Source organism: Periophthalmus magnuspinnatus, chromosome 20 (assembly GCF_009829125.3).
Source record: "Periophthalmus magnuspinnatus isolate fPerMag1 chromosome 20, fPerMag1.2.pri, whole genome shotgun sequence".
In the NCBI taxonomy this organism is placed as follows: domain Eukaryota; kingdom Metazoa; phylum Chordata; class Actinopteri; order Gobiiformes; family Gobiidae; genus Periophthalmus; species Periophthalmus magnuspinnatus.
The window spans coordinates 1,068,555-1,083,016 of NC_047145.1; the positions used below are offsets into that span (position 1 = coordinate 1,068,555).

The 14,462-nt window shown below is 42.3% G+C and overlaps 1 protein-coding gene across 1 annotated transcript in view; it reads right to left on the reverse strand.

The window, feature by feature from the left end:
* Nucleotides 1-14,090, reverse strand: part of LOC117388275 (guanine nucleotide exchange factor VAV3) — a 144,676-nt gene extending 130,586 nt beyond the window's left edge. The window contains exon 1 of the mRNA XM_033985786.2: nt 13,709-14,090. Coding sequence (XP_033841677.1) covers nt 13,709-13,915 — 207 coding nt within the window. The 5' untranslated portion in view covers nt 13,916-14,090. The remainder of the gene's footprint in view (nt 1-13,708) is intronic.
* Between the last annotated feature and the right edge of the window lie 372 nt (nt 14,091-14,462).

Below are 14,462 nucleotides of genomic sequence, written 5' to 3' on the forward strand. Positions count from 1 at the left end.
CCCCCCCCTCTCTCTCTCCCTCTCTTCCTCCCTCTCTCTCTCCCTCCCTCTCTCCCTCCCTCTCTCTCTCCCTCCCTCTCTCTCTCCCTCTCCCTCCTCCTCTCCCTCTCCCTCTCTCCCTCCCTCTCCTCCTCTCCCTCTCTCCCTCCTCCTCTCCCTCGTTTTCACTCACAGACATAAATCCGTGACCTTCGTGGCGTCTCACAGATCAGTTCTACGGTTGTGTCCTTGGGCAAAACACTTAAAGTCCAAACTGTGGTCGTCCGATTTGTTTTTTGGACGTTAAAGTGTGAAAAGCTCCGTGCGTGGCGTCCTGTGCGTCGGTAAAACGGGGCGGGATGCAGCGGGACGATGAGGTCCATGACACAAACGGCCCAATTATCCAGGACGGGTCTTATTGTTCCCATAGAAACGCACAGAGGACGAGCAGAACGAGCAGAACGAGCAGAACGAGCAGAACGAGGCTCCATACAGTCACATAAACGGAGGGTTTTAAACATGGATCGGCCTGAGCAGATTACACGCTCAATTCGATGTAATTTAAAGGTTTTCGCACATTCAGAATACGACATTCGCTCGACGCTTCATGGGATTTACAGAGATAAGTGTCAAAACGTTATACAGCCTTAAAGTGGACGTACGACACAACTCTGATCTGTGTTTTAATGTTTCCTCGTCACAAACAGACCTGGAGTTGTGTTTTGTTTCATTCACATGTTTGAGTCACTTTATTATTAGTCTGTAACATCTGCAAAGATCAAAATGCGACGTTCCACCTAGTGATGTCATCAAGTGGTAGTTTTCATGTTAACTCCTCCTTTTACCTTTAGTTCAGTCGAGATAAGAGACAACTCCAGGACTGAAATGATCCAAATGATTCTAGAAATGAAGGTGTGTGGAGTTTAAAAACACAGTGGAGCACTTCCTGTATCACCACATGATGACATCACAAGGTGGAACAGAGTGTTGTCAGTTTGAGAGAAGAACTCAGCCTAAATCTGCAGGTTTGAAACAAAACACAACTCCAGACATAAATATGTGGATTTTGGGATGTTTAAGATCGAGGAGGTCACTGTTCTGCTCTTTCAAGTTTGTCCTAATTTAAATAGATAAACTGGAGAAAATGACCAAAATGGCGCTGCCAGCTCCGACTCGCCATTCCGGTCTTAAATGTTTGTATTAACCCTCTACATGATCCTGGGGTTATTATTTCACTATTGTGTCTGTAAATCAAGATCTGAACATTAATAACAGACAAATCAGGCACCTTTTTTTTTCTTTTTTCTTTTTTGTCATTATTAATTTATTTATTATTTTTTATTTTTTATTTATTTTTATGTATTTTTTTAATGCCTTTTTTCCCTGAGCTCACTCCCACTAGCAACAGGTTTGATTGTTTTATGTTTTTGGGGTTTTTTTTATATATTTTTTAATTTATTTCTTTTTTTTATTTTTTTATGTTTTTTATGCCTTCTTTCCCTGAGCTCACTCCCTTGTTATTATTATTTATTATATTATTATTAATTAATTAATTAATTTATTTATTTATTTTTTATTTATTCCTTTTTATCTGTTTTTTATTTATTTATTTATTTTTATGTATTTACTTATTTTTTTTTATATACCTTCTTTCCCTGAGTTCACTCCCACTAACAACTGGTTTGATTGACAGCGTCGCTCGGGGAAGGGGCGTTACCTTCCACATCCTGGCTCCTGATTGGCTCTTTCGTTGCTATGTCCATGTTTTTAAACTGTCCGTGAGTTGAACGTTTGTGAATTTTAAACTTGACTCGTCTCTAGAAACTGAAACTCAGGCATAAGTTTCTGGAGAACTTGAAACATTGACAGAACTTTTGGGGTTTGTTCGCCCACGTCTCATTCGTTCTATATTTGTCAAACTTTCTTTTGTCGCTGAAACAAAAAGGGAAGGAGCAGCTCTGTGTGTTTTTCTGTGTCGGTTTTGAAAAGCGTCTTCTCTCCGCGTGTTACGTCTTTACAGGAAACCAGGTCATGTGCTGTTTGGCGGCGGAGAGCGTCTGCGTTTATGAAATATACATTTAAACGTGTGACGTACAGTATCTGCTCACGCTCGGACGAAAGTGAAAGTGAAACTGATCTGAGGCGAGTCCGTTTTAATCCGTGTAGAGTTTAGACATGAAAAACAGATGCAAATATTGAATTCGACCTGTGAAAGTCGCTGTGTCTAATTTTGAACCGTAAGTCTGAACTGCCCCGCCCACTTTAGGTTTGTTTTGATTGAGGGGAGGAGCTACACAGAGAAAAGAGATGATTGGACAAAAGAAAATGCAAACTCAGCTTTAAACAAGACGGAAAAAACAGATAAAACAGTAAAATGTGTAAAGAAGTGACTGAGCATTTATCTCCAAATTAAGCTAATCGAGGCTAGCAGGTATAGCGGCTAATTTGGAGCTAACTGCGAGTATCATAGCAACCAAAGAGCCAATCCAAAGCGAGACTGTTTAACCCTGTAGCCTGTAGCGCTAGCATCCGACGCTATAGGGTTAAATGTTCATATCTTGAGGCTGTGGAAGGTAACGCCCCTTCCCTTAGCAACGCTGTCAATCAAACCTGTTGCTAACGCTAGCAGGAGGGAGCTCAGGGAAAGAAAGTAAAAAAAAACCAAAACAAATAAAATAAATAAATAAAATAAATAAATAAATAAATACATAAATACATAAAAAATAAATACATAAATCCATCAAACCTGTTGCTAGTGGGAGTGAACTCAGGGAAAGAAGGCATAATAAAAATGTATTAAAAAAAAAAAAATGAAATAAAAACAAATAAAAAATAAATAAATGAATAAATAATAATAACAAGGGAGTGAGCTCAGGGGGAAAAGGCATAAAAAATACATAATAAAAATAAATAAATAAAAAATACTTAAAAATAAATACATAATAAATAAATAAATAAATAAATAAATAATAATAACAAAAAAACAAACAAAAAAAAGAAAAAAGAAAGAAGGACCTGATTTGTCTGTTATTAATGTTCATATCTTGATTTACAGACACAATAGTGAAATAAAAACCCCAGGATCATGTAGAGGGTTAATACGAACATTTAAGTCGATGGAGCAGGTAGTGCGTTCATGATCACTTCCTGTTTGGAGCGCGGCGGCTAGCACATTAGCTACGTCCATTTATATAAACAGTCTACGGCTCAACCTGATCAATTCTTGGACTAAACCGTAAACCTCCTCGTGTCTCGTTCCACACCTGACGGCTCCTGTGTACGACGCACATTTCGCTCTTGTGTCTGACCGCCGTGTCCAGCAGCTCTGCACATTTCAATATAATATAATACACAAGGACGATTTTGATCATTTTATCCAGTTTAACTATTTAAATTTACTACAAACTTAAGAGCGCTTCGTGCAGTGACCTCCTCCATCGCCCGTGATCACTTCCTGTTTGGAGCTAGCACGTTAGCTTTGTGCATTTACATAAACGGTCTCTGGTACGAGCTTAAAATCATAAAGTTTGAACCTAACAGGTGTCTGGCTCTTGTGGTGCAAACATGTCCGCCGTAGAAACGAGGAGCTACAGAGAAAAAGGTCGAGAAGAATCAGTTTGACTCGAGTCTGTGGCTTGTGGTGAATCTCCAGTGTCATTTCAAGCGGGGCCTTTGTTCGTTTTTAACCCTGTTCTCGTTGCGCTCACTGAAACCAAACTTCACCTTTAGCATTTTCACTTTCGCCGTTTTTGCACGTGGCCTCAGAACACGTCCGCAGAGGAGCCGAAGAGCCGGAGAGCCGCCGTGTTTAGGCTCTTTTGTGTCTGTCGTGTCTCTGCTTCACTGGGACCACACTGAGTTTCACTTCCTTCCTCTATTCCATTTCCTGATTTCCTGCACAGAACTCGTCTGACGGTGAGACCCACAGCTGTGACTCAACCCGAGCCGCACGATTCGCACCATATTATAAAGTTTACACAGAAACGAGAAAGATTTGCAGGATTTTTATTTCATTTTCATATCGTCTTTACATTTTGTTGTCGTGTCACTTTGAGTTGCCAGATCCCGTGCGACTAAAACCAGTTTGCGGTAAAATGTAAATAGTTTTCGTCGGGATCATCTGCAGCGAGTCGTCGATGCTAACGAAGCTCAAAGGTCAGAGGTCAGCGGCTGATTCTGGACGTTCAGACCTGGCGACCCTGAAAATGCAGCTGAAAGTGTTTCCATTTTAAACCAGAGCGAACACGGTCGACTTTTAAAACGTCTGAAAAGATTTTGACACAAGGATTTAGATTTAGAATGTTTGAGTCGAACGATATTTATCTATTCAGTTTTATTCACTGAACCAGCTGCTTATCGTCCTCGCTCCACGCTCCCCGTTCTCCTCTCCTCTCTCCCAGCTCCCTGCTCCTCGCTCCCCTCTCCTCTCCTCTCTCCTCTCTCTCCTCGCTCCTCTCTCCTCTCCTCTCCTCTCTCCTCTCCTCTCTCCTCTCTCCCCTCTCTCCACTTCCCCCTCTCTCCACTCCCCTCTCTCCTCGCTCCTCTCTCCTCGCTCCTCTCTCCCCTCTCTCCACTCCCCCCTCTCTCCACTCCCCTCTCTCTCCGCTCCTCTCTCCTCTCCTCTCTCCTCGATCCTCTCTCCCCTCTCTCCACTTCCCCCTCTCTCCACTCCCCTCTCTCCTCGCTCCTCTCTCCTCGCTCCTCTCTCCCCTCTCTCCACTCCCCCCTCTCTCCACTCCCCTCTCTCTCCGCTCCTCTCTCCTCGATCCTCTCTCCCCTCTCTCCACTCCCCTCTCTCCACGCTCCTCTCTCTTCTCTCCTCTCTCCCCTCTCCCCTCTCCTCGCTCCCCTCTCCCTTCTCTCCTCTCTCCCCGCTCCCCTCTCTCTGCTCCTCGCTCCCGTTCAGACGCTCAGACTCCCTCCTGATCAGAGCAGCTTCACTGCACAAGAGTAAACGCTTCTGCCACTGTATAAATCTTCACATCAAAACAGCCTTTCAAGAAACAAGAGAGGAACTTGAGCAAGCGGAGCTCACCACAGAGAGAGCCAAAGTGAGCCACAAAGAGAGCCAAACTGAGCCACGGCCAAACTGAGCCACAGCCCCGTGAGCCGCTCATGTGCTGCTGGGGTCAAACTGTGTCTGTCTCTGGTTTATGGAGCAAAACGCTGATCAGAGCTTCAGGGACGTTATATTGATCCAAAAATCCAAACACATTAGTACAGAGAGTCAAACTACTCCAGATGCCCTGCAGATCGATCAGAATAAAAGAGGGCGTGGCAAAAACTCTCAAAACTATGAATAATGTCGATAATCTGAGCCAAACAAAAGCACCGCACTCCAACGGCAACAGAACGACACGGAGCTGAGGATTTATCTGCAGAGGTGGAAAAGTAAAAGTACTGCACTGAAGTACAATTTTACAGTGTGTACTTTTACTTTTACTTGAGTACAAGGGAGAGCAGTATCTGTACTTTCTACTCCACTACATTTTTGAACTGGAAAAGTAAAAGTTCAGAATTTGAGCAAAACAAAAATATACAAATAAAGACAGAAAAAAAAAAAACAAAACGATGGATTCAGTCGTTTCTGTTCAACAAAATTCAGCTCAAATCTTTATCAAAATCACCACATTTGAAGCTTTAAAGTCTCAAAATCTGTGAGAAATACTTGTACTTTTCTTTCTTTAGGTACATTTTTAAACAGGAGCTTAGGGAGATATTTTTCATGTGATATTTTTACTTTTACTTGAGTATTTTTATTTGTAAAACAGCAGCTCAAACTCAGGATTCACTCTCAAATCTTCAGCTGGTTCATCTTTTTTAATGTTTCTAAATAAAATAATTGCACATAAAACTATAACAAACGCTCGACCTGTTAAAGGCTCAAACTCAAACTGCACTTTCTCTTTCTATTCTCTCCGTTCTACGACTAAACCTGCTTTAGTTCCTGTTTTCAGCTAATATAATCCAGATACTGAGGGTTAAACGGCGTAATCGTCCCATCGCTGCACGTTCGCCGGTTAATCATTAGCAAACACAAGAGGAAATGAGTTCTGACGGGATTAAGAACGATAAAAACTTGGACTGTTGCCACGGTGATGAACATTATCTCTTCTGTATTGGAAAAAGTCCACGAAATGTTACGAGTTTGGTCATTTTCATCTCAGCTCTGAGGTTTGGTGAGACTTTTTTTTGCCTCCAAACGTGAATCCAAACGTCCTAAACTAGAACTAAAACAGTGATCATTTTGCGTTGCCAGATCCTGTGTCTAAAACCAGTTTTCCAGGTGAGTTAAAGCTAAAAGCAGCCGATCGTTGACGCTAATGTCGCCTGAAATGGTTAGAAGTTCAGACCTGGTGACCCTGAAAACGCAGCTGTGAGTGTTGGCTCCATTTTAAACCACATGTCCGACTTTATAATATTTTAAATAATTGTCTCAAAAGCTTTTCAAATGTTTAAAAAGTCAAACAGAACAGCTGCGTTTTCAGGGTCACCAGGTCTGAACTTCTAACCATTTCAGGCGACATTAGCGTCAACGATCGGCTGCATTTAGCTTTAACTCACCTGGAAAACTGGTTTTAGACACAGGATCTGGCAACACAAGATGATCACTGTTTTAGTTCTAGTTTTGGACATTTGGATTCACATTTGGAGGTTGACAAAGACTCACCAAACATCAGAGTTTTATAAGAATGACCTAACCAATATGTGTTTTCTCTTCTGTGCTGTGTCTGTGGACTCTTTAAACATTTGCAAAGCTTTTGAGACAATTATTTATTTACCGTGTCTTTGAGTCCTCATCCACGCTCTATGTTCACAGAAGAGAAAACACACTTTGGTTTGGGGTGTGCAAAGATATCTAAATATCGTATTGTTTGAGATGATGATACAGTATCGATATCACGGTCTGCTGTATTGATGTGGCTTTTTGTATATTTTACCACATTACTCTGTCACAGCTCGATTGTGAGGCTGTTTAGACGAAAGAAATGTGTTTATACAGAATATTTGACATTTTATTCTCTGTTTTGTTTCACTAAATCAGGTGTTTTTCAGATGATCTTTGCACAGTTAAACTGTTAATCTGCACATGTCTCTGTGTAAATGTAAATGTGGAGCTCGTATAAACTGGGGATGAATAAAACTGACACATGGAACAGTCTGATATGTGCTTCTAGTTAGAAAAATGCACTTTATGTAAATTCATCTTCAGTAAACAGCAGATAAATGCTCCATTAATGTTTATTTTGGTGAATGAGGCTGATCATTAAGAGTCACAAAAGCCTTTATATTTTTCACTGAATCGTATTGAAATATATCGTATCGTCTTGTATCGATTCATAAAAGTTCTGTATCGAGGTACATGTCGTATCGGCAAAACCTTAACGACACCCAGCCTTCATCCTGCTTTGGTCTTTCTCACAAAACTCTGACGTTTGATTCTTTTTCTGCCTCTAAACGTGAATCTAAACGTCCTGAAACATAATTGAAACAGCAGAAGCTCCTGAAGCTCACGTCCCCCGTGTCTAAACCCATTGTGCTTTAATTACTCGCTAACCACATCGCGGCGGCGGAGGAGGCGGCGCTAACCCTCCAGGACCCGCGCTGTCCTCAGAGAGACTCGCGTGGAGGCCGCGGCTCTTTGTGGCCCGTCCCGTTACTGCCTTTGTCTCCGCGGGTCCCTGGGGTGGGGCCTCGGCGGCGTCCCATGTGTTCACAGCGGCCAATGATTAAGTAGCTGCCACCGGACTCATGAATTATGCAGGAAAACGGGGGAGTGGCCCCGCCCTCTTTTATGTAAATGTGACTTTGGGGAGACACAGGGAGGGGCTTCCATCACAATGTCGACACGAGAAGAAAAGACGACGCTGGAGCGATCTGCGTTCATGTGGATCTATTTGGGAAATTTGGGATGTTTTTGGAAGTTGCGATCATAAAAACGACTTTGATTGAGCGTTCTGATTGGACGGTTACTTTGTGCGATTGTTGGCAAATGGAATCTGGTGTTTTGTCCATTTTAAACCCCGACATATCGCGAAAAAGGACAATATTGAAACGACTTTACGTCACTGATTAAGATTAAAATAACGCCAAAAATAATAAATAAATAATAAATAATAAAATAAAATAATAAAATAATAATAAATAATAATAAATAAATAAATAAACGCAAAATAATCCCAGTGAGTAATTTTAAATCGACTGTTTCATTCAAACACATGAGCTGGAGCAAATAAACAGCAGAATGTGCCAATAATTTTCAATAAAAGGGACTTTTTCACCGCTGCTCAAATCTGATCATATTACAACAAAAATACTCCCAAATCTCCCCAGTTTTGCAATAATATTGAGAATATCACAAAAACGTGGACTAATAACAAACATATGTAACGTGTCTCGTGTTGTGTGTGGGGGTTTATCGATAAAGATTTGAAGTTTGAATTGAAATAAATGATGTAAGAGGAAGGTTAAACTCACAGCTACAGCGTTCAAACTTTATATAATGAGTTAGCTTTAGCCTTATCTGGAGAGGGGACACGGTTTTTCAATGGAAAGTGAACTGGAGCCAGAGTCGATGGCTAGCAGGTTAGCTACGTCCATTTACATAAACAGCAAATCCTCAAACTGTAGATTCAACACTTTGGCTCCGTTGCCGTTCTCGTTCTCTCGTTACGTAACAAAAGTAGTTTCAAAAGAAGATCCAAAAAACCTGGCGTTGCGCTGCAGACGCTCACACATCCACTCGCTCAGCGCTAATCGCCGACTCAGTGAGTAAGACGGTCACTCGGGCGGAAAACAAACAGACTAAAAATAACTCCACAACTCCTCATCCCCGAAGTACGGCACCGTGTCAGAGCCGGAACGACGGCGTCCTCCCCACGACTCCACCGCCGCTACAACGATCTGAGAGAAGACGCCGCCTCGTTCAGACACAAAGAGCAACCAAAGAGCCAATCAGGAGAGAGGATGTTGAAGGTAACGCCTATAATCGTTTAGGAGACATTTTATAAAATCGTGATCCACGTTGTATCGCCAGAATGAGCAGAAAAAGTGACTTAATCCATAATATTTTCCGCTAGATCGTCGTTTTTGTCACTGATCACAAAGTAGAATTATATAAAAGTTGTTTAATTCAATTCAATTCAATTCATAAACTCAAAATAACCCAAAAAAACAAAAACAAAAACAACTACTACTACTACTAAAATAACTAAAAAATAATGAAAATAACAAAAGAAATAAAAAATTAAAAACTCAAAATAACAAAAAATAAAATAAATTAATAAAAAAAATTTAAAAACTCCAAATAACAAAAACAAAAAAAAAATTTAAATTAAAAAAATAAACTCAAAATAATAAAAAAATGAACCCCAGGATCATGTAGAGCGGATTAATGCAAACATTTAAGACCAAAATGAGTCTGACAGCAGCAGGTACGACGTCGATGGAGCAGGAAGTGCGTTTATGATCACTTCCTGTTCGTAACGCGGCGGCTAGCAGGTTAGCGATGTCCATTACAGACTCAAACTAACGACTAAACTGTTTCCTTCTGCTGTTTATTTATCACAGCTCATGATTTTGAACAATATTGTAGCTTTATAATCGTTTTTGCCGTTTAAACGTTTGCGTCAGTGGCGTAAATGAGTTTCCATATTATCGTTTATCGTCTATATTTACGTCAGGTCCAGCCGCACGACTCCAGCGTCTGTATCATGTTTTCACATCGACCGCGGTTCAGAGCTTTGCCAGGAAACGGCCACTTCATGTCACCGTCACAAGAAAACACATTTATACCAAACAAACATAATTCACTTTGCACCAGAGACGATTGAACACCAGAAGAAACAGAACGGAACCAAGGAAAAGCAGTAAAGTACTAGATTTTACTTTAACTTGAGTACATCTGAGAGCAGTATCTGTACTTTCTACTTCTTATTATTGTGTCAGAACTGCTGAAAAGTCTGAAGTTTTATTTTTAACACGTTCAAAACAAAAATAAACAAATAAAAACTGAAAAAACAACGATCGATTCAGTCGTTTCTTCAAAATTCAGCTCAAATCTTTATCAAAATCACCACATTTGAAGCTTTAAAGACTCAAAATCTGCGTTAAATACTTTGACTTTTTACTCTTTAAGTACATTTTTAAACAGGTACTTTAATACTTTTACTTGAGTACTCTTTTGCTGGAGTATCTGTACTTCTTCCATCACTGAACAGACCCTCAGCGTTAAAACGATTCCATTTTCACCTCGAGATTCAAGATCGTTTCATTTTGTGGCGAAGGAAAATGAGTCTGGTTCAGACTGAGACGCTCGGAGACACTTCATAAACTGAAGGACGAGTTTTGTCTGATCTGGACCTGAGAAAGTGAAAGTGGCGTCTGCATCTGCGTCTGCGTCTGCGCAACGTCGCACAGAAAAACAAAAAATAAATAAACAAATAAACAAATGTCCTGGTCACATTTTTATACAGCGATTTTTCACCTTTACGTCACTCAAAGCTCTTTACATCAAGGAAACACTAACATTCACACAGACGCTGGGGCGAGGAGGGTAAGCGTCTTGCTCAAGGACACAACCGCAGCAGCAGTGTTCATCTGTGGGAGCGGGATTTGAACCGGCAACCTTCAGATCAGAGGACAAACGCTCAACCAACTGAAAGGCAACTAAGATATTTCTTTACAAACACTTTAAACGTGAGACGATGGTGAAATTTAGAGTCACGTTTCTCACATCACGGTAATTATCAGGGCGACGGTGGCTCAGTTGGTAGAGCGTTTGCCCACTGAGCCAAAGATTAGAGGTTCAAATCCCGCTCTCAACGTAAACATCAGCTTTATTTTTTACATTATTCTCTCTGTTTTTGTCTGTCAAACCCCTCACCACACACTTTATACACTTTTCTCACACAGGCGTTAACATTTTCTCACATTTCTCTCTCGTTTAAACTCTCTCAAAGTTCAAACCTTCGTAGGCGTCTTTGTCGGTGCAGAACGTTTCATCGACATTGTGGGTTTTGTCGGGGAGAAAACAAATTGCAAACGTACAGCACTTCAGAGTCACACTGAGACCCAACGTTTATGTAAATTTGTCTGAACACATTCTGTACTGGACAGGAGACACGGCACGGAGGAGACTGATGGACAATGGTCTACAGTCCAACAGCCAATCAGGACGCACGACACAATGGTCTACAGTCCAACAGCCAATCAGGACGCACGACACAATGGTCTACAGTCCAACAGCCAATCAAGACGCACGACACAATGCACGTTCATACTCTGGAGAAAAGCTAAAAAAAAATCTGTGAAAAAGCGAGACCACGAAAGATGAACCACGATATAACAAGCGACCACTGTAATTTTTATAATATTATGAATAAGTTCCATATTTAAACATCTGTTAAAGTGACTCCAGTGATTTAAAAAACATCAGGGAGAAAAAGGTTTGTTCTGAATCTTCTGCAGATACTTTATATTTGTTTGCGATTATCACCGGTTACATAAAAAGCCGCACGCGTATCGCTCTTTCTCGTCGCTTTCTCTTTCTTTGTGTCGTTTTATTCAAATGTTTTCCTCTAAAAAAACCTCGTCCACTTTCTCCACCGCGGCTCCACAGACTGAGTAGGTGTTTTCTGTCACGGCGCCAAACGCAGAGATTCACAGATCCAGTCATATTAATCTGGCTCCGGCTGTCCTGTTACCGAAGCAGATGGTACGAGACGCGCAGGAGCCAACGGCCGCCGCGCTCCACCTCCACCTCCACCTCCACCTACCGCGTTTGTCAACCTATTTTTACGGAGACGGATGCACGAGCCCACGGAGCGAGCAGTCACTGAGCGGGACGGTGGGGAAAAAAGGGATTATTTCTGCAGTTAAACCTGGAAAAGTGCAGACTTCCGCTAAACGAAAAGGTCAGTATGGTAATGCCGTGACCTTTGACCTTTGCACCGTGACCCCCATCAGGGCAGGGTCAACGTAAATGAGCACAGAAACCAGATGGACTCGTGCGTCACTTTTTAAAAAAATGAAATATTAAACGATTTTGGGCAAACCTCGTGCGTCGGGTTCGATCGGCGCCGACTCGACCAAACTCCCTAAAGACACGTCACATTTAAATATTAAAGAAACCAGAGACGTGAAATAAAACTGAGATAAAACAGACGAACACACATTTTAAGAGTTCAAATGTGTCTTAAGAGCTTCTGCCGATATTAAACGTTAAACAGCGCACGTGCTTTACATTTTTGGACACACTCGCTCACTGAGGGACATCGATGAAACATGACTCGGATTCTTTAAAAAACTGAAGTGAACGTGTAAAAATGAACGTGTTACAGAAGAGAAAACTTTAACAGCCACGTCGAGTCGATAAGATCTGCAGCTTTTTACCATCGAAAAACATGTCAAGTCAAAAATAAACTGTAACGTCCTCACTGGACTCTCCAAACGAGACAGAACATCCAGAACATCCAGAACATCCAGAACATCCAGAACATCCAGAACATCCAGAACATCCAGAACATCCAGAACACTGCTGCTCGGGTCAGGACTAGAACCAGGAAGTACTTCACACATGTGTCCTGTGGCTCCTGTGGCTCCTGTGGCTCCTGTGGCTCAGAGACTTTAAAGCAGCTCAGTGTGAACAAGTCTCTCCATGGACCAGCACCAAAGAACATCTCCCACATGAGCCACATGAACCATCTCACATGAGGAGGACTAAACCAGGACTAAACCAGGACTAAACCAGGACTAAACCTGGACTAAACCAGGACTAAACCAGGAGTAAACCAGGACTAAACCAGGACTAAACCAGGACTAAACCAGGACTAAACCAGGACTGAACCAGGACTAAACCAGGACTAAACATGGACTAAACCAGGACTAAACATGGACTAAACCAGGACTAAACCAGGACTAAACATGGACTAAACCAGGACTAAACATGGACTAAACCAGGACTAAACATGGACTAAACCAGGACTGAACCAGGACTAAACCAGGACTGAACCAGGACTGAACCAGGACTAAACCAGGACTGAACCAGGACTAAACCAGGACTAAACCAGGACTAAACCAGGACTAAACCAGGACTAAACCAGGACTAAACCGGGACTAAAGCAGGACTAAACCGGGACTAAACCAGGACTAAACTAGGACTGAACCAGGACTAAACCAGGACTAAACATGGACTAAACCAGGACTGAACCAGGACTAAACCAGGACTCAACCAGGACTAAACCAGGACTAAACCAGGACTAAACCAGGACTATTCATGCTGAATTATAGTTTGAGTTTCGTTCAGTTTAAACTTGTCTCTTTCTTCCTGATGTGACTCGGGCCTCGACTTTGACTTTGTTTAAATCCAGACTCAGTTCTGTTCATCTGCTGTGACTTAAAGGGGTTTATTCTGCACTTTTCTGTTTTAATGTTAATTTCATGACGATTATTTCTGTTTTGATTTGTTGTATTGTGATTTTTATGTCTTTCTTATTCTGTAAAACACTTTGAATTTCCTTTGCTTTGCCTTTTTACGCGCAGCATCTGTGCAGAGGCGAGGACCAGGCTGATTCTAGCCCTAAGTGAGAAAAGTTGTGATGCTGCACAGCTCGTGTTCACGTCCACGGCTGAGTTTGGTCACGTTTTGGTCACATTTCGGTCGCACATTGACATTTGAGACACAGTTGTTCACTTTTGTCGCTCTGATGTTTTTACTTTATGATTTTACCTGTGACATCTGCGGCCGGAGGTTGATCTCTTTCAGGTTGATGCACTGGGGCCGGAGGTTGTTGAGCAGATGGCACAGGAGCACCCCGTCCCGAAGAGTCTGCGCCAAGTCGAAAACCTGCGCGGACTCCCATGTCACGCGGTGGTTCGGGGGCAGCACCTTGCAGTTAATCAACCAGAGCGCGCACTGTCTCCAATACTCCATCATGTTGAGACCGAAACGGGCGCCGCAAACGTCCGGGAAACACCGCTGCGCTCGTGTGTGTGCGCCTCACGCCGTGTCCATGCTGGGTCCGTGCGTAAAAGGCGAGGAAACGTGCGTAAAAAAGCGCGTCAACGGGGGAGAGGTGATGCTGCGGCCGCTCCGGGGATGACTCTCCGCGGATCTGAGGCTGTGCGTGGAGACAGGGCTCTTCCTCTCTTCCTCTCTTCCTCTGTGTGTCTCTCTCTCCTCCTGCGCCCTCCCCCTCGCGCGTGCCCTCCCCCTCTCCTCTCCTGCGCCTCTTCCGCTCTGGTGATAGTGCACAAAATACACGACACGCCACAGACGCAGTGTTTTACTCTTAAATAAATACAAATACCAGTCTATGTCCGTGTTTTGCGCCTTCAGACTCGCGCACAAACTGAAATGAGGCTGTTTGACGCAGGTTTCCATGGTGATTGTGTCAAATATAACCGTTTTTTTAATATATTTTGAGCTTTTTTTAGTTTCTTTATGCGTAAAAACAAGTCTGTGTTTCTATTACAGTTTATTC